Genomic DNA, 19,975 nt, shown 5'->3' with positions numbered 1-19,975 from the left:
TGGGCGCTGATGCTCGCGCCTTACGATCTTCTGTCTGCTCTTGTCTTCTCGTTGTTTTGCTGAGTCGTTTTGAGAGTTGGCGCCTTTCGGCACCTTCCCCCTCGACGGCGCTTTTTTCTCATGGTCTTCCCGTCCGCTACACTGTTGCGTCGGCAGAAGGCCAGGCAGTCGCGTCAATTTGGAGCCAACATGGGCCCGCCGCAGCGGGCGCAAGTTTACTTCTCTTCTTTGCTCTTGTCACCGTCGCGGATTCTGTGCTCTCCTGAACACCTGACGAAGCGCATGGCCCACTTTCAGACACATGAAGCACTGCGTCTTCATGTCCATGTCGGGCGGTAGAGTTTCCACCATCATCGGGAAGCTTAGCAGCTGCTCCTAGGTGAAGATGTCATCTGCCGTTTGCACGACCACGACAAACAGCGGCAGCTTCGTCCAGTTCGTTCAGCTATGCAACCTGAAGGATGCATTTCCGAAACCGGCGCGAGACAGTTCCCCCTTGATTGCCGTTTCGTCGCAGCTCCTAGGTAGCCTACGGATGGGGGCCTTAGTCGTCTTCTCGCGCCTTTTTGGTGGCGTCTTCTCCTTCTGGGGCGCCTCCACGATGTGGGCGGCCATAGCGCTCTTGGGTGCTTTATGGTCGGCCATGGTGGCTCCCTGCAGCTCTGTAATGGCATCGGAGTCGATTGACTTGATGCCGACTTCTTGGTTATTGCTGCTGACAGTCGCATCGTACTTATCTGCCCATATCGTATCACTGCATTTAATGTGCTGACCCGGAACAGGAGTACGATCGTCTTCTTCCCTCCGTCGATCGGCAAACTCGCTGAGTTCGATTACAGAAGGCCTCTTCACTGCCTTTGGGTACATCTTTCTTCCTTTGCCCATGTTGTGGCGTAAGTACGCGACGAAATTTGCCTTGTGCCGTACAAACAACACACAACAACTCTGCTTTGTCCCGCCACAGCGCAATCACGATGCGTCAGCACGCGGCAGCCGAAGCACGTCGACATCTCATTGAATCCCCGCAATCGCGAGTGTACAGTGGTGTATGAACATTCCATGTGACTATTACTTGTCATCATAATTACTCTTCGGCGCTAGTGATGTAGACGGGTCGAGTGGTTCTAGGCCGGACTGGCCGAGTGGTTCTAGGCACTACAGTCTGGAGCCGCACGACCGCTACGGTCTCAGGTTCGAATCCTGCCTCGGGCATGGATGTGTGTGATATCCTTCGGTTAGTTATGTTTAAGTAGTTCTAAGTCTAGGAGACTGATGACCTCAGATGTTAAATCTCATAGTGCTTAGAGCTTTAGCCACGTACTACTTATTACGATCTTCAGAAAGACTTACGAAGTAGTTAGGCTATAATATTTTATTTTTTTACTGCAACGAAAAGCTCATATTAATATTGAATCAATAACAACAGAACTATTATATATAATCAAAGAATAAACAATCTGTCCCTTGTGCGCGCCGCCACAGAATAATGCTATCCTTCACTGTGCGTCTACGGATGTTCCGCTAGCGACTTCCACAGAGCCCCCCTCCAAGAGACCGGAGCTCCGGGAATGTAGGGGTATTTATATTTCAGCCGACGCCCAGCTCTTGTGTGTACTTCTTCAGCTTCTGTTGCTGGTAGTGACGATACCGCTTCCTCTTGTGGTGGTGAGGTGGTGTCATCCTGGTCCAGCGGTGTGGAAGGTGGCGCTTGGTGCCTGACCTCTGTGTCCTCTTCAGTCGGTAACATATGTGCAGGTTTGAGCCGTTCCAATGATACCACTTGACTCTTTCCATTTAGAACTATCTGCATGGTATGTTCATCTTGTGAGAGCACTCTGTAAGGTCCAGAATATGGAGCCTGCAGCGGTGACTTGACAGCGTCCATCCGTAGCATCACATGTGTACATGAGCGTAGATCTTTGTGCACGAACGTATTTACCGCTCCAAATCTCGAGACAGGAATGGGCGAAGTCTGGCCATATGCTCGCGTACCATTTTCAATGTAAATGGCAATTCGGTCTGTCGTGCCCCTTCTTTATCGGTGAAGAATTCTGCAGTCACCATAAACCAATTCTGCGGTGGATGCCCCTAAATCCGTTTTCAGTGCTGTGTGTAGGCCCAACAAAACTAGTGGTAACGCTGACGACCAAGACTGTGCATGGCACATTAATGCAGCTTTTAATGTTTGAAACGTCCCCTTAGAAAAATTAATGAACTACTGTGCTGATAAACCCTGTTACGTTATTTGATTTTCAAACAGCTGAGCAGAACTGAACGTACTCAGACATTTCTCTCTTTACTTATTCCGATCAACACTAAACTGACACACAATATTTTTAGCGCAACGCAATCTGACTTTCAATAATCCCTACAAAACAATGGCCCTGACTAACAATAACCTATACCTTTCATGAATCACTTACTTCACAAAAATCTTCGTTACTCGAACTACTGCAATACAGCGAGCGCCATTACTGCCAGCTAAATAAAAGATTCTAACTACTGAAGGCACTAACTACTTACAGGCATAGTTAGCAAATGAAAGATTTTGATAGAGAACAAACAATGTATTTACCTTAATAGTGTTCAAAAGTCATAATATGTATATCAGTTCATGACATCCAGTCTTACAAATTTACTGTGTCTGATGGACACACGTCCAGATCATCCGCTCTCATAACTCCGCCATCTCTCTCCCCACATCCACCTCGCTGGCGGCTCACCTCCAACTGCGCAACGCTACGCGCTGTTCACACCCAACTGCCCAACACTACAATAGCAAAAATTCCAACAATGCCAACCAGCTACAGAATGCACACAGCACAGCCAGTGATTTTCATACAGATCGCTACGTGACGTTACCAACATAAAAACCTAAACAGCCTACTTACATGTTCTATGCCAGCGTTCCACCATCCCATTGCTTGCTGGGTGGTACGCTGTGGTGCGATGATGTTGGAACCCGCAGAGGTTCGCCAATTCTGAAAACAACGTCGATTAAAACTGACGCCCCTGGTCTGTGGTGACATGTAAAGGGCAGCCGAAACGTGCGATCCAAGATGAAAGAAATACGAGTGCCACCGTTTCTGCTGAAATATCCGATAACGGAATAGCCTCTGCCCATCTGGTGAAGCGGTCCACCGCAGTGAGGAGATAACGGTATCCTTCCGACGGCAAAAGCGGTCCCACGATGTCCTGGTGCACATGTGTGAAACGTTGTGTGGTAAGTGAGAAGGTCCCTACCGCTTTGTGCACGTGTCGTCCCACCTTGGCCCTCTGACAGTCCAGGCACGTTTTTGCCCAATTACGGCAGTCTCTATTTATACCGGGCCACACGAATCTGCCTGTCATTAATTTGACGCTGGCGTTTATTCCCGGATGAGCCAGTCCATGGATACTATCAAATAATTGTCGTCGCAATCTCTCATGTACGAACGGTCTCGGTTTTCCTTGCGATACGTCACACCAAACTCGGAAGTGTTCACCCGTAGGTTGTATTTGTTGCAAGCGTAACCCGGACGTACTATCACGAGAGAATTTAGCAAGTTGCTGGTCTGTTTCCTGTGCTAGAGCTATTTCCTTGCAGTCAATAGTCTGAGAGATTGTTTCCAACCTAGACAGGAAATCTGCCGCGACGTTTTCAACTCCTTTTATGTGCTGCAGGTCTGTCGTAAACTGGGCGATAAAATCGAGTTGTCTAAATTGTCGTGGTGAGCAACCATCCTTGTTCTTACTGAAGGCGAAGGTAATTGGCTTGTGGTCTGTGAAAGCAGTGAATGGTTTGCCTTCTACTTGCGGTCGGAAATGTCTGATGGCTTCATAAATTGCCAGTAGCTCCCTATCATAGGCACTCCATGTCTGGTGGGCAGACAATAAAGCACAATACGGTACATCACATCAGATGATGTAAGCTTGCAGGAGAAGAAACCTAGGGGCTGCCAATTGTTTCCCATCTTCTGGTGTAGAGCTGCACCTTTTGCCTGCTGGCTCGCATCCACAACAATTGCCAGTCGTGCTTGAGGAACCGGATGTGCCAACATTATTGCCTGACGTAGACAGGTTTAGATCTTGTCGAATGCCATCTGCATCTCTGATGTCCACTGTAAAGGTCGTTTGCCTACTGCGTCCTTGCCGACTAGTGCTGACGTCGAAGGTGCTTGAATGGCCGCCGCATTAGGCAGATATTGTCTGTAGAAGTTAACCGATCCAAGAAACCGGCGTAGTTGGCGATAGTTGATGGGGCGAGTATTCTCTTTTATAAGATCAAATTTGTCTTGCAGTGGGCTGATACCGGCTGCTGTCACTGAGTAGCTCAAGAATGGCACCTGAAGTCGTCGAAGTAAACATTTTGATTCATTGACCGAAATGCCATATGCCTCAATACGTTGGTAAACAGTCCTTAGATGTAGTTCGTGCAATTCCTCAGACAACGAAAAAACCAAGATGTCGTCGAGATACGCGAAGCAATATGGTAAACCTTTGAGGACTTCGTCAGTGAAACGCTGCCAAGTTTGTGCCGCATTTTTTAACCCGAACGGCATACGGAGGTATTCGAATAAACCGAATGGTGTCGTGACAGCCGTCTTTGGTATATCAGCAGGTGCGACCGGTATCTGGTGATACGCTTTTTTGCAATCAATGACACTAAAAATGGTCGCGCCTGCAAGTGTGTGCGTAAAATCCCTGATATGTGGTATCGGATAACGATCGGGAATGGTACGAGTATTTAGTGCCCTGTAATCTCCGCATGGTCTCCAAGTCCCATCTTTCTTCTTTACGAGGTGAAGTGCGATGACCACGGACTGTCGGATCTACGGACGATTCCCGAGCTTAATAATTCTTGGAACTCTGCCTTCTCCGCAGTAAAACGATCCGGAGATAACCGGCGTGGGCGTTGACCGGGTGTAGTCCTGATGTGATGTACCGTATTGTGCTTTATTGTCTGCCCACCAGACATGGATTCGCAGTTTGCTACTTGTCTGCAATCAGACGTGGACATAGGGCTTCGTCCTAGGGTGCCTCTAATGCACTGTGTCCCCCTTCGAATGCTCACTGAGCTAATAGATACCTCAAGTGCATAATGAAACAAGAAATCTGCACCCAATATTGCGTCTGCCACATCGGCAATTACGAAAGTCCATGGTAAACTTTCATGGAACCCGAGGTATACCTCTACCTGACTTTTTCCATAAGTCGCTATCGACGTCTGGTTTGCTGCTGTGAGTTTCGACTGAGATGGAGGGAGCTTCACATCACAGTTTTTAACAGGCAATACACCAACGTCCGAACCTGAGTCGACTAGGACTTAAACGTCTGTAACAAACAGCCGATGGGGCAGTGAAGGTAAAGAAGAAAGGTTACTCACCCGTAGCTGCCCCTCGTCGATCTCACCTCGTAACAGTAGGCGCTGGTGCTCGAACTCGCGACCGGCGGCGCCTGACGCCGGCCGCTGTCGCCATTTGGGTGATTGCAGGGTGATGTGCAGCGCGTCGCCTCGCTTCCGAATCGTCGATGGTACCAGCAGATACGCTCCTCAGACAAAATGTCATCTTCCTCGCTCTTCTTGTTTGTGCCTGTCTTGCCTCCGAGCAACGTTGATATCTGCTGCTTCAATCCGTCAACTTGTTTTCGTAGGTCATCCAGTTGTTGAGAAACGTCCGGCTGTTGGCGTCGTTATATCGCCGCCGTTTCCTGTGAGTCTGTACTGTTGTGTCCGAACATCACCGTCGACGTATGCGCTGCGTCTAACGAGGTGTAGACCTTGTCGGCTAATGAGATCAACGACGAGATATCTTGTGCGTCTGAGAGCGCCACAGCCGTTCTAACTGCCTCTGGCAACTGCACGCGCCATACATGTTGCAGTGTCGTATCTGGCAACTCGGTGTCGTTGACTAAACTTCGCAGGTGCCACTAAAATTCCGAAGATGACTTATCTCCTCTCTTTTCACCGTGCAATACTTGCTGGATACGTTGTTCCACCGGCCGACGTAGTCGCTCAATGAGTAACTGCTTAAAACGCGTATACTTTTCCGTGGCGGGCGGCTGAAGTATTATATCTGCGCTGATCGTTGCTGTTTTATTGTCAAGCGCACTAACGGCGATCATAAATTTTGTCTCTTCGTTTACAATGCCATGATGCTGGAAAGTCGGATCAAGCATTGCAGGCCACAGTTCAGGTTTATAAGGTATGAACTACGGTGGGCGTAATTCCATCTTGCTACTGTTCTCTGTCGAAAGGCCGTTACTTGATGGCGCAGAAAAACTCAACACAGCGTTTTCTTGTTCTTCAATGTCGCGTCTGTGTGCCGCGCGGACTCGCCGATCTCCTGGTAGACGAAATTGAACTGGGCTGCATTTGTTCGTCTACAACGAAATTCTTTGTACGGGGTCACCACTTTAGCCACGTACTACTTATTACAATCTTCAGAAAGACTCACGAGGTAGTTAGGCTATAATACTTTATTTTTTTATTGCAACGAAAAGCTCATATTAACACTGAATCAATAACAATAGAACTGGCAGAGGGTTCATCGAACCATTTTCATACTAATTCTCTACCATTCCACTCTCGGATGGCGCGTGCGAAAAAGGAACACGTAAATCTTTCCGTTCGAGCTCTGATTTCTCTTATTTTATTATGATGATATTTTCTCCCTATGAAGGTGGGTGTCAACAAAATATTTTCGCATTCGGAAGAGAAAGTTGGTGATTGAAATTTCGTAAATAGATCTCGCCGCAAAGAAAACCGCCTTTGTTTCGGTGGCTGCCACCCTAACTCGAGTATCATTTCAGTGACACTATCACCCCTATTGCGCGATAACACGAAACAAGCTGCCCATCTTTGCATTTTTTCGATGTCCTCCGTCAATCCTACCTGGTAACGATCCCACTCCGCGCAGCAATATTGCAGCAGAGGATGGACAAGTGTAATATAGGATGTCTCTTTAGTGGGTTTGTCGCATCTTCTAAGTGTTCTGCCAATAAGTGAGTTTTGCGAATATAAAAATATGTGACATAAATGGCAATATCTCTTGATTACGCGGTTGTTGAAATTGTCATTTATCACGAGCTCCCGGCCACCAGGTTGGTAAGGAGCTCTTGTAGTGCGGTGTTCCATTCCTCCAACAGCGCGATTGACGACTAGCTGGGTGGTCGTTGGTGCCCGTAGACATGGTGCAGTATGTTATCTCAAAGCGTCCCACATGTGCTCTGTTGGATTTAAGTCGGGAAACGGGCAGGCGAAGTCCAGTCGCCGGATATCCCACGTTCCAGGAGCTCCTCCACTTGGGCTGTTTGATGAGGTCGTGCATTACCATCCATAAAAATCTGACAAGTGCGAACAGGACTGGCGCTCTAAGGCTTCTGTACAACTTAATTGTATATGTAGACAGCTCATATAAAGGGGATATCTTTTTTTTCGTTAAGTGAGTTTTGCGAATATAAAAATATGTGACATAAATGGCCGTATCTCTTGATTGCATTGACTTAGAAGCTTAAATTTTTTACTCCGGCAAGGATCCGTAAACCTTAGTAACTGATACCAATTTAGATTTGATACCTCTAGCCGATCCTGTGAAAAAAGGATCTTGACAGACTGTTGACAGACAACAAAGTAAGCCTACATGCATTCCATTTTCAGCGAATGAGGTACTGAACCCTAAAAATGGAGTCAGGCCCGACTGAACTATTGAAAAGACGCACATGGGGAATGAATAAAGTGTCGCAATAACGTTGACCGATGAGTGCACCGTGTTCAAAGATTTGGAGGTCAATACGCCCACGCAACATTATGCCTCCCCGCACCTGGACCGCCAAAACAATTGTGAAACTGTACTCTTTCTCTATGCGCGTCTTTTTCGATCCTGATTTCTTTCTTAAGGGTGACTGCGCGATCGCATCGAACAGCGCAGCTGTAGAAGCACACGGAACGAGAGGATATTCAGTGAAGAGGTTGATCTGCCCGTTCCCCCGACTTAAACCCCAACAAGCACCTATTTTATTCCAAAACAAGAGATATGTTCCAGCGTGAAATTACAATTAAATCAATACCACTAGCTGCTGACGGGCGTTGATATACATCAACGGGGACAGCTGAAAATGCGTGTCCCGACCGGGACTCGAACCCGGGATCTCCTGCTTACATGGCAGACGCTCTATCCATCTGAGCCACCGAGGACACAGGGGATAGTGCGACAGCAGGGCTTTATCGCCGGCACGCTCCCCGTGAGACCCACATTCTCAACTTATAGTCCACACAATACATTCGTAGTGCCCCTGCCATTATACTCATTACTCGCGGCAGACAATCCACCGAGTCCCGTAAGAGTTCAAGCAAATCGTGTGCATCCGTACTGAAGAAGGTCATCAGCCAGTTAGCCTTAAAAGATATGAAAATGGCATCTGGTCTTTCGTACAGTGTGCCGGCGATAAATCCCTGCAGTTGCACTAACCTCTGTGCCCTCGGTGGCTCAGATGGATAGAGCGTCTGCCATGTAAGCTGGAGATCCCGGGTTCGAGTCCCAGTCGGGGTACACATTTTCAACTGTCCCCGTTGATGTATATCAACGCCCTTCTGCAGCTAATGGTATTGATTTAATTGTAATTTCGTTCTAGAGAGTTGCACGGTCACCAATGGCATCTGTTCTTTCGGATATGTACGAAAGAACAGATGCCATCTTCATATGTTCCAGCGTGTCCACATGCACCAACGACCGGGAACAGTTATGAACCGTGCTGGTGGAGGAATGAATATCACACTACAAGGACTCCTTACAAACCTTGGGCCAGAGCATGCGCAGCCGTCTGTTGTGATCACAAACACTATAAAGGACCATGTTCCGCTTTTTGTAATGTCCAGAGGACTATGATAAATCGTAGTGAGTTCAGTGTATTTACTGTTTTTGCTTAAAATGGTATTTGTGTTCGCCCCATTGCGTATTACACTCAGTTACCCTCTGTACTGTGCTCTAGTACACTGCGATGACAAAAGTCATGGGATGGCAATATGCACATATACAGAAGGCGGTAGTTTCGCGTACACAAGGTGTAAGAGGGCAGTGCATTGGTGGAGCTGTCACTTGTACTCAGGTGACTCATGTGAAAAGGTTTCCGACTGATTATGGTCTCACGAAGGGAATTAACAAACGTTGAATACAGAACTGTAGTTGGAGCTAGACGCATGGGATGTTTCATTCCGGAAATTGTTAGGGAATTCATTATTCCGGGATCCACAGGGTCAAGAATGTGCCATTAATACCAAGTTTCAGGCGCTATCTCTCAAGACAGATAACGCAGTGGCCGACGGCATCCACGAAACGACCGAGAGCAGCAACGTTTACGTAGAGTTGTCAGAGCTAACAAACGAACAGCACCCCGTGAAAAAGACGCAAAAATTAATTGGGACGTACGACGAACGCATCCGTCAGGACAGTACGGCGACATTTGGCATTAATGGGCTATGGCAGCAGACGACTGACGCGAGTGCCGATGCTACGACATCGCCTGCAGCGCCTCTCCTCGCCTCGTGACCATATCGATTGCACCCTAGACGACTGGGAAACCGTGACTTGGTCAGATGAGTCCCGATTTCAATTGGTAAGAGCCGTTGGTAGCGTTCGAGTGTGGGGCAGACACCACTAAGCCAAGGACCCAAGTTGTCAACAAAGCACTGTGCAAGCAGGTGGTGGCTCCATAATGATGTGAGGTGTGCTTACATAAATGGACTGGGTCTTCTGCTCCAACATTACCGATCATTGAGTCGAAATGGTTATGTTCGGCTACTTGGAGAACGTTTGCAGCCATTCATGGACTTCTTGATCCCAAACAACATGGAGTTTTCGAGGATGACAATGCGTCGTGTCACCAGGCCATAGTTGTTTGCGATTGGTTTGAAGAACATTGTGGACAATTAGAGCGAATTGTTTGGCCACCCAGAACACCTGACATGAATCCTATCGAATATTTATGGGACATGATCGTTCACAAAATCATGCGTCGGCAACACTTTCTCAAATTTGGACGCCTATTGAGGCAGCATGGCCCAGTGTTTCTGCAGGGGAGTTCCAACGACATGTTTAGTCCATTTCACGCCGAGTTGCTGCACTACGCCAGGTAAAACGGAGTCCGACACGATATTAGGAGATATTCCACGACTTTTGTCGACTCAGTGTATTTCACTCTACCTGTGTTCCAGTTTTAACAAGCTACGTTAGTTGGTAGGGCACGTCATGCGGAAGTTATTTTCATTCTGAAGCTTTACACCCTAGTGTACATACGTACTCTGCAAGCTACTCTGAAGTGCATGAGAGGGGATACTTAACATCTTGCCACTTTCCCGTTTCGGATGGAGCTAAAGAAGGATGGCTGCTTAAGTATCTCTGGTCGCACTATGATTAGTCAGTTTTATCTTCGCAGTCGCCACGGGACGGATAGACAGGGGCTTGCAGCAGATTTCAAGATTCTTCGCTTGATACTTCCTAAGTAAACTTTCGTGGAATAATTTGCGCTTATCTTCAAGCGTATGGCAATTCAGGTTTTTCAACATTTTCTTCGCCTTCTCCCGTGAGTCAATAAAGCTTGTAGTCATAGAATGAAGGCTTTCACCGCAGGAGTTGTCATCATTTAACATTTCCGGGTTGAGATGCCGTGGTCCATACATAAGACTCTCCCCTGACGTTTCGCCTTCGACTGCGGAAGGCATCCTCCGAGGACAATCGGCGAACTGCAACGAGAGCTATATCAGAGATCACAGCACAGCCGACGTCACGTGATTGACAGCGGCGCCCTCTAGATGGCTTATATATACGGTGCTCACTAGTGCTCTCGTTGCAGTTCGCCGATTGTCTTCGGAGGATGCCTTCTGCAGTCGAAGGCGAAACGTCAGGGGAGAGTCTTATGTATGGACCACGGCATCTCAGCCCGGAAATGTTAATTGATGAAAACCTTGTTGTCATTCTTGCTGTCCTTCTGTGGGTATTTCTTCATCTTCTGCCACACAGTACGTCATTACCTTGCACCATCTGCAAAATGTCTGAGGTTATTATTATCTGCCATGTCATTAATACACAACTTGAACAGCAAGAGTCCCCATACACATGAAATCCAGTCACAATTTTTTTGTACTCCATATCATGGTATTTTTGTTAGTAAAAAAACCCTTCACATTTGCTCATCAGTGTACAGTTAACTAGAAAATGTGTCTCTTTACAAATTAATGATACTAGTCTCTTCCGGCTCTCCTCCTTTTCGTGTCAAAGAAAACGATCGTTTCTGGAATATGTGGACTGTATTCGTACGATTTTTTGCTCCACAGGTGAACGAAAAAGAGGACCTGCATGAGAACTCCTCGATTGACCCATTAGTGAAGGGCTTCACTGTACGCATACACCCCACACACATGGATGCGTTGACTGCGACATGCAAGAAGGATCACGCTGTCACCATGATGAATCTCTGGGAATTCGAGACGTACTTATCCAGTCCAGTTTGTCGTCTAGATATCGTGCCCGATTCCATGTACTGGACCGACGTGATCATCCCTATGAAGAGGAACGCCACTTATCTAGGACTGATCAACTATTTGTAAGTAACTGCGCGTACCACAGCTAGTAGAGAGACACTGCTGAGGCACCTACTTTCAGTAATCTCATACCTCGCTCTACCTTCCTTTGTTCCCATTCATGGCATTCTCTTCCCCAGTCGCAGCTAGACTTTCTAATCAAGCACGTGCCTTGCCATATTTAACGAATAAAGAGCTTCCAGCTGTATATGAACCTTTGTTTAGAGGAAAACAACCGGTTTCGTAATATCAGATCACATCTTCAGATTTACATCTGTACAAGGATCAAGGCGGTCAGTTGATATTATGATCCAAATACGAACACCTAATAATCTAAGCAATATGACAAACAATATGAAACACCCAGCGAATAATCTCCAAGAGATTGTAATTATGTCGAGTCTGAAGGTGTACCACCAACACACCATTAATACTCCCGTGGTGCGATTGCCTTGTAAGATCGTATTGTCATAATTTTTCGACTGTGTGGTTGTTATATACTCTTGAGTCTGGTCGGTTTTGTTTTACCTATTTTTTGTGAAATATCTTATAGTTTGTACGGTAGTGTTGCGTAACAGGGGCCACAATCATTCCCATGATATTTAGATATGCGCTGAAGTGTTTGTAATTTTCCCCGTTTATATGTGTAGTGGCGCTAGTGCACTCTGCCGTGATATACGTACCGTACGTGAGTGGTAGTGGTAAGTTCCTATGGGACCAAACTGCTGAGGTCATCGGTCCCTAGGCTTACACACTACTTAATCTAACTTAAAGTAACTTACGCTAAGGACAACACACACACCCATGCCCGAGGGAGGACTCGAACTTCCGACTGGGGGAGTCGCGCGAACCGTGACAAGGCTCCTGAGACCGCGTGGCTACCCCGCACGGCAATATACATGATTCGTTGACTAGCACTGTGGCCCTGCACGGCGAGGTGGTTGGAGGGACGCTGTCTGCCGCTTCCTGGTATGAAAGAGCTTTTATTATCCGTCGGCCTTTCAACGTTACTCACTAGACCTTTTTCATATTTTGTTCTTTTCATTGTAGGTTAACGTGGTTTTGCCATGTCAGTTTTTCAATGATAAATGTGATCTGTTACGCCTGCTTGTTGCGGGTAACGGCATTTCATTCTGGGAAGGTTGAGTTCCCCTCCTTCTCATGTTACAGACCTTATGTTTTACTGACTTGTAGGTATTTTTATGTTGGATGTCATATAGCTTAGATTATCAGGGTATGTGCCCATTTTCGGATCATAATATCGACTGGTTGTTTTGTATCTTGTTCAGTTGTACATCTGAGGATGTGATTTGATATCACGAAACCAGTCATGCAAATAAAGATTTATATACAGCTGGAATCGGATTATTCGTTAAAGGTGGATTATTTCAGCTGCAGTTGCGCACAACATAGAATTATTTGTACGTCTCTTGCCACCTGTTTAAGAACTAGCTGAAATATCCGACATTGGCTAGGCTTCACCCAGAGTGAAGACGCTGCATTTAGAGGAATGAGGGCAGTTTTTCCGACATCTGCCGTAGGCAGTGATTTTTACTCTTATTTTGAACCATGCTCCAAAGTTCAAACAAAGCTTTCCGACATCTGGATAACTCTGTGACAATTAATATTCCATATTCAAAATACCGAATACCACACTGCATACAAAACTTTGTTATCAAAATTAAAGGACAAAGTTAAAATTTCCATATGTGTGGAATGTAAATATCGCAGTACATTATTTTTATAATTTACGTTACGAAAGTACTAAAAGTGTCAAAAACCCGCTTACTTTTACAACACTGGAAAACTCAGTGCCTTTTGCGATCAAAGGGAAATATAACTAGATTTTGTGAAATGACCATCCAATTTGAACGACTTTTTCGCCGTTCTCAAAATATTTGTCAAAAACTGACAGAGAGCACTTTTGTTAAACTGTTTCCGAACCAAAGACACCTTTTTGACTCTTAGAAAGACGAAATTGTGCACTTGCAATGGGAGTGTTAGGCATAATTTATTTACTTGTTTCATCTGGCAAAATCAGAATGTTCAAGAACTTCAAAACCTCTCTCACATCAATCAGGCATCCTTATCAAGTTACGAGGTGGCGCTGTGGTTAGCATACTGGACTCGCATTCGGGAGGACGACGGTTCAATCCCTCGTCCGGCCATCCTGATTTAGGTTTTCCGTGATTTCCCTAAATCGTTCCAGGCAAATGCTGGGATGGTTCCTTTGACAGGGCATGGCCGACTTCCTTCCCTGTCCTTTCCTAATCCAATGAGACCGATGACCTAGCTGTTTGGTCTCTTCCCTCATACTACCCAACCCAACCCTTATCAAGTTAACATTGCAAAAATGTGTAATACTCCCATAATTATGCCATGTCGTAACTAGAGTCAAGTTTAAATCAGAAAGCAGGGTAGTCAGTGAAGTACAGCACATAACTCTAAAAGTAGATTAGTACAAGTAACGCCATACAGCCACAACATAACTGAATTTCTGGACAGGGAAACCGAGCACGGTAGCACGGTGGTTACCACACTGGATTCTTTTTCGGAAGGTCGACTTTCACACCCGCGTCCGGTCAGCCTACTTTAGGTTTTCCCTGATGTCCCTAAATCGGTTAAACCAAATGCTAGGATCGTTCCTTCGAAAGGGCACGGCTGCTTTCCTTCTCCATCCTATCCTGATCCGAGCTTGTGCTCCGTCTCTAATGACCTCGTTGCCGGCGGGACGTTAAGCACTAATCTCCTCCTCCCTCCTCTTCCTGGACAGTGTGCTGCTATTTGTACAAACATTGAATATTCCAGAACACACAAATAGTAATAACAGTAACAACAGTAATAACAACAATTACACGCGTACAGCTGCAAGTCTCCCACGTATGGCAGGGGAAAAATCAAATACCAGTGGCGGGCCAGAACTAGCTAAGGGAACGAGAAACACCGACATACCAATCAAAATAGTGTGTTAGTAAAAGAAGTCTCGGAAAAAGACACTACCTGGGAGTCACCGGGATACCTTCAGATCTGCAATTGAGGGTGATAGCGTACGAGTCGGTAGTGGTGGTGAGGACGCCACACGGCCTCCCATCAGTTCACCTGAACCAGCTGCCATCACACAAGAAGAGTACCCAGCTTCTCTAGCTCACATTCAGTCACGAGCTACAAGTATTTTGGTTGCATCAGTCAGTTACAACTTTGAAGGAAATGTCACCAGCCTTACGTCGTATCCTAAGAAGAGAAAAGCACACATGCAAGGTATTAACTCTAGCAGTCGATCCTGCTAGAAAATTTGGACAATAATTCTGAAAGTACGCACTTATGACCTTCTGGAAGCACAGCTATTAAATCAGTGGTCACCGAACTTCATTACTCAAGACCCAATATCGACAATTTGGCGTGACACCTCGGACCGCATATGTACCGATGTTATTATTAACCTACATACACTATGTGATAAAAGTATCCGGACACTTGGTTGAAAATGACTTACAAGAGCCTGGTGCTCTCTATCGGTAATGCTGGAACTCAGTATGGTGTTGGCCCACCCTTAGCCTTGATGACAGCTTCCACTCTCGCAGGCATACTTTCAGTCAGGTGCTGGAAGGTTCCTTGGGGAATGGCAGTCTATTCTTCACGGAGTGCAACGCTGAGAAGACGTATCGACGTCGATCAGTGAGGCCTGGCACAAAGTTGGCGTCCAAACCATCCCAAAGATTCTATAGGATTCAGGTCAGGACTCTGTGCAGGCCAGGGATGTTATTGTCGTCTAACTACTCCACCCCAGGCCCTGCATTATGAACAGGTGCTCGATCGTGTTGAAAGCTGCAGTCACCATCCCCGAATTGCTCTTCAGCAGTGGGAAGCAATAAGGTGCTTAAAACATCAATGTAGGCCTGTGCTGAGACAGTGCCACGCGAAACAACAAGGGGTGCAAGCCCCCTCCATGAAAAACACGACCACAACATAACACAACCACCTCCGAATTTTACTGTTGGCACTACACACGCTGGCAGATGACGTTCATGGGGCATTCGCCATACCCACACCCTGCCATCGCATCACCACATTGCGTACCATGATTCGTCACTCCACACAACATTTTTGCACTGTTCAATCGTCCAATGTTTACGATCCTTACACCAAGCGAGACGTCATTTGGCGTTTACCGGCGTGATGTGTGGCTTATGAGCAGCCGCTAGACCACGAAATCGAAAGTTTTCTCACCTCCCGCGTAACTGTCACAGTACTTGCAGTGGATCCTGATGCAGTTTGGAATTACTCTGTGATGGTCTTGATAGGTGTCTGCCTATTACACATTACGACCGTCTTCAACTGTCAGCGGTCTCTGTCAGTCAACAGACGAGATCAGCCTGTACGCTTTTGTGGTGTTATGTGTCCCTTCACGTTTCCACTTCACTATCACATCAGAAACAGTGGATCTAGGGATGTTTAGGAGTGTGGAAATATCACGTACAGACGGATGACACAAGTGACACCCAATCACCTGACCACGTTCCAAGTCTGTGAGTTCCGTGGAGTGCCCCATTCTGCTCTTTCACGGTGTCTAATGACTACTGAGGTCACTGATATGGAGTATCTGGCAGTAAGTGGTAGCACAATGCACCTAATATGAAAAACGAATTTTTTGGGGGGGTGTCTGGATACTTTTAATCACATAGTGTAAATTAGTTTGTTGTGGGCCTCAACAAACTAGCTATTGTAAAAGCGCTATGAGTTGGCGCTGGACTCCAGGTGCACGTCATGATAGTTAAAAGTCGGTACCATTCGGGACACGTCGTCGACTGTTCTCTGTTTCGGATTTCTGCCAACCTCAGTGACCTCTAAAATTGTGAGACCGTTATGGCCTGACCAAGTGTTGTCGTATTATCCGAGCGACTGGATGATTAGTTGATTAATAACAGTAATTGTACTTAATTGCATAATGCTTTTAAACATGAGACACTATCACCACTGAAACTTTCTGGCAGATTAAAACTGTGTGCATGGACCGAGACTCGAACTCGGGACGTTTCCCTTTCGCGGGCAAGTACTCTACCAACTGAGCTATCCAAGCACGACTCACGCCCCATCCTCACAGCTTTACTTCTGCAAGTACCTCGTCTCCTACCTTCCAAACTTTACAGAAGCTTTCCTGCGAGTGGAAATCTCATTCTGGAAACATTCCCCAGGCTGTGGCTAAGCCATGTCTCCGCAATATCCTTTCTTTCAGGAGTGCTAGTTCTGCAAGGTTCGCAGAAGAGCTTCTGTAAAGTTTGGAAGGTAGGAGACGAGGTACTGGCAGAAGTAAAGCTGTGAGGACGGGGCGTGAGTCGTACTTGGGTAGCTCAGTTGGTAGAGCACTTGCCCGCAAAAGGCAAAGGTCCCGAGTTCGAGTCTCGGTCTGTGCACACGGTTTTAATGAGCCAGGAAGTTTCATATCAGCGCACACTCCGCTGCAGAGTGGAAATCTCATACTATCACCACTGTTTACTAAATGTCTTGGTTTTGATTTTTCTTCTTTTCTTCCACTCACTGCACTATATTACGACAGCTGTATTTAATTTCATACACCGCATTTGAAGATGACCATCTCCAACACGCATTCACGAATCTGTTTTTATACTTGAAATCAGTGCTGTAATAGCTGATCGCTACAAGGCATACACTAGTCAGTGAATTGTCAGTAGTGGCAGACAAACAATAAAACATTGTCACATCCTCTAATGTCGCAGTGTCCGCGATACTTACCTTTCTGCCACTAAGGTAAGTGGCCAGCTTTAGTTAGCTCTTGGTCGAATTTACCATCGTCAATTCAAATTAAACACATCTTAAAATGTTACTGTCCCTGTATTTTTGTTTGTTGCTGAGCACTCTGATGAAGCTCTTAACGGTGGTTGACGTTTCTGGATTCAGCAGTTAGTTGGTAGAAGTGTATTATTACGAAAAATAGCTGTGAACCGCGGGTCGTACACGTACTTGATTGGGGCTGCAGTTTGAGGACCACTGTATTAAACTTCTGACCCACTAGTTGTCACTCGCTCTGGAAGTATGAATATGAAAATACGCCAACAAAAACGGTAACACACACTCTACATAACACTACAAGGCAGCTTAAATGTGCGAGCAGGTTCAGCCAAATAATCGTCCTCGAATATCACATTCCAGGACGCTGCGCACTGTTCTCAGCTCAGCTTGCTTCATGATTACAGCTGCTACAAGTCACGTTCTCACTTAGTTTCCCAGCAGCGTGAGCAAATTGGCTGTTACCTAAGTATGGCTCCACAAGCCATTGGCGCTGGTAGTCAAAGTCTGCTTCACCGACCTGTTAAAGATGGAGGACTTTGCAGAACACTGAATCAGAATGCCCAAGACTTCTTTTCACAGAATCTGCAGTCAGAATTGATCTCACTCTGTATCGAAATCAGAATTAATCTACCTTTCTCAGTATGGCTTGCTACCTGAGCTCAGAGCGGTGTGCTCTTCCCAACCCCATGACCAATCGTGGCACAGACACGACAGGCATCTCCCAATCAAAAGAACAAACAATAATTGTTAACTTCCACCACTGTAACCATCTCAGAAGAGCTAACCTATTGTGCTCTCGCCCAATGCAGGTGCACGCCAAAACTCCCTCCTCCAACTTCTCACGCAAATGCTAAGTGCCTCCACTACAAGAACACAAGTTTTCTAGCATCCCTTCTGCTGTCTGGGCGCTGGGGAAGCCTCAATTTTACTACCCGAAGGACCTCTCTGCATTGTGCCACTCTGTTTCTAAAGAAAAGGTGCTGACTGGCTAATTTGCAGAACAGGGACTAGGGCTGGGCTACCCCCTCCCACCTCTACTATTTTGAGGCCCAAGTAGGCACCACTGCACCGCAGCAGGTGGCCAGCTAGATGTGTTTCTGTGTTTAAATACGCAAGTATATGGTATGGTGCATTATCCATCACAAACACTGTCGGAACACTAAACTGGAGCAACACATTTTTAAACCACTGTAGAGGCTGTGGGTGGTCCATATCCTCATGATAGTACTGGTTTTTTTTTATTGAAAAACTAAAAGTACTTCAGGCACAAAGCCATTTGAAGATCCTGCATGGGCCACAATTAATCAGGATTCTCTTCCTGTTGGCTGACAACCGCTGCTATTCGGAGTATCATCTGTGCAGCATTTCTCAACTGATTCTCCAGCGTTGACCTAGGTTTTGTCTAACCATATGACTGAATGTATGCCCTTTCCTATAATTCTGTGTAAGAAAATGGTACAAGCTACAATGACATGAGCTATTTCAAGTGACAGTTTTCATCCATCTAAGTTTTTAAAACGGAAGCCCATACTTTTTAATATCATCTTAAGCGACATTTTCCCCACTGAGAAAAGTTCATTTTCTTCTAAAGAAATTACAGCTTCGCTCTTGTGGGGTATTCTTTCCTTTTATAATATCCACATATGTGCCGGCAAATTGCACTGGGCTGGAAAGAATTAATATCTGTAACAGGACATGGCTGGTTTTTTTCTTTTCCTGGAGTACTCAAAAACATACTGTTTCTCCTGCAGGGGCTTTCTTCCACACAGTTTACTTTACTGTCTTGTAAGTCTTGAAGTAGCACGCCTTTCCTTATAACTGTTATTTCACTGAGTCCTAGAATTTTCGAGGTACACTCTAATAAAACTTTATCAGCATGAATCGATGCATGCCCATGCACAGAAACAAATTCTTTTTCTTGCTTGTAAAACTCACGTGTCCTTGGTAGCAATTCCAAAGCCTGACTATTTAATGGCACTCCACAGTACAATGGATTGTCGTTTGTTGAACATAATTTTGGTGACATTGTTTAACAAATAAAAACTGTAGTCGAGGTTGTAACACAACACAACAGCAGACGTTTGCGCACTAACATACAATGTTTACACAGAAGCCAGCAATGTGGTAGCATCAATGCTGGAACCGGCTTTTGTTCGGTGCTGTTATTCGTTCAGAAGACGTGGCACCTCACATTCCTCACTTGTTTGTTAGTTATATTAACAACTCTACGGCACTTGGGGAGTGACCTTGAAATGACATGTTTCAGTGGCCCAGGTATAGTCTTCAGAATACTGATCAGCTGCAGCTATCAGACACTTAAGATCCAAGGATGTATGCAGCAGATGGAAATACATAATAGTTACTAAGGAATAGATTTTACCTTATTGTAAATGCAAATAGCACAATTACAATCAAACAATGGAAAATCCAGGATGGAATGCAACAATATTATGATAAGGAAAGTTGCTACTGGCAATATAGTGGTGATGCTGAGTCGCAGATAGGCTCAACAAAAAGACTATCACAACCAAAGCTTTCAGCCATGAAGGCCTTTGTCAACAACAATAGACGACACACACACACACACACACACACACACACACACACACA

At 45.9% G+C, this 19,975-nt stretch overlaps 1 protein-coding gene and 2 non-coding genes across 3 annotated transcripts in view; 2 read left to right on the top strand and 1 right to left on the bottom strand.

Moving 5' to 3' along the window:
• The window catches only part of LOC126455656 (uncharacterized), a 130,431-nt gene that overhangs the window by 99,246 nt on the left and 11,210 nt on the right, over positions 1–19,975 (top strand). Inside the window, exon 8 of the mRNA XM_050091423.1 lies at positions 11,312–11,580. Coding sequence (XP_049947380.1) covers positions 11,312–11,580 — 269 coding nt within the window. The remainder of the gene's footprint in view (positions 1–11,311; positions 11,581–19,975) is intronic.
• Trnat-ugu (transfer RNA threonine (anticodon UGU)) lies at positions 8,103–8,177 on the bottom strand. The gene has a single exon. It is a non-coding gene; the product is annotated as a tRNA-Thr (tRNA).
• Trnal-caa (transfer RNA leucine (anticodon CAA)) lies at positions 16,895–16,968 on the top strand. Its single transcript has one exon. It is a non-coding gene; the product is annotated as a tRNA-Leu (tRNA).

This window comes from Schistocerca serialis, chromosome 2, assembly GCF_023864345.2.
Source record: "Schistocerca serialis cubense isolate TAMUIC-IGC-003099 chromosome 2, iqSchSeri2.2, whole genome shotgun sequence".
NCBI classification, from domain to species: Eukaryota; Metazoa; Arthropoda; class Insecta; order Orthoptera; family Acrididae; genus Schistocerca; species Schistocerca serialis.
Note: the sequence above shows the minus strand (reverse complement) of the source record. Positions and strands in the feature narration are given on the sequence as shown.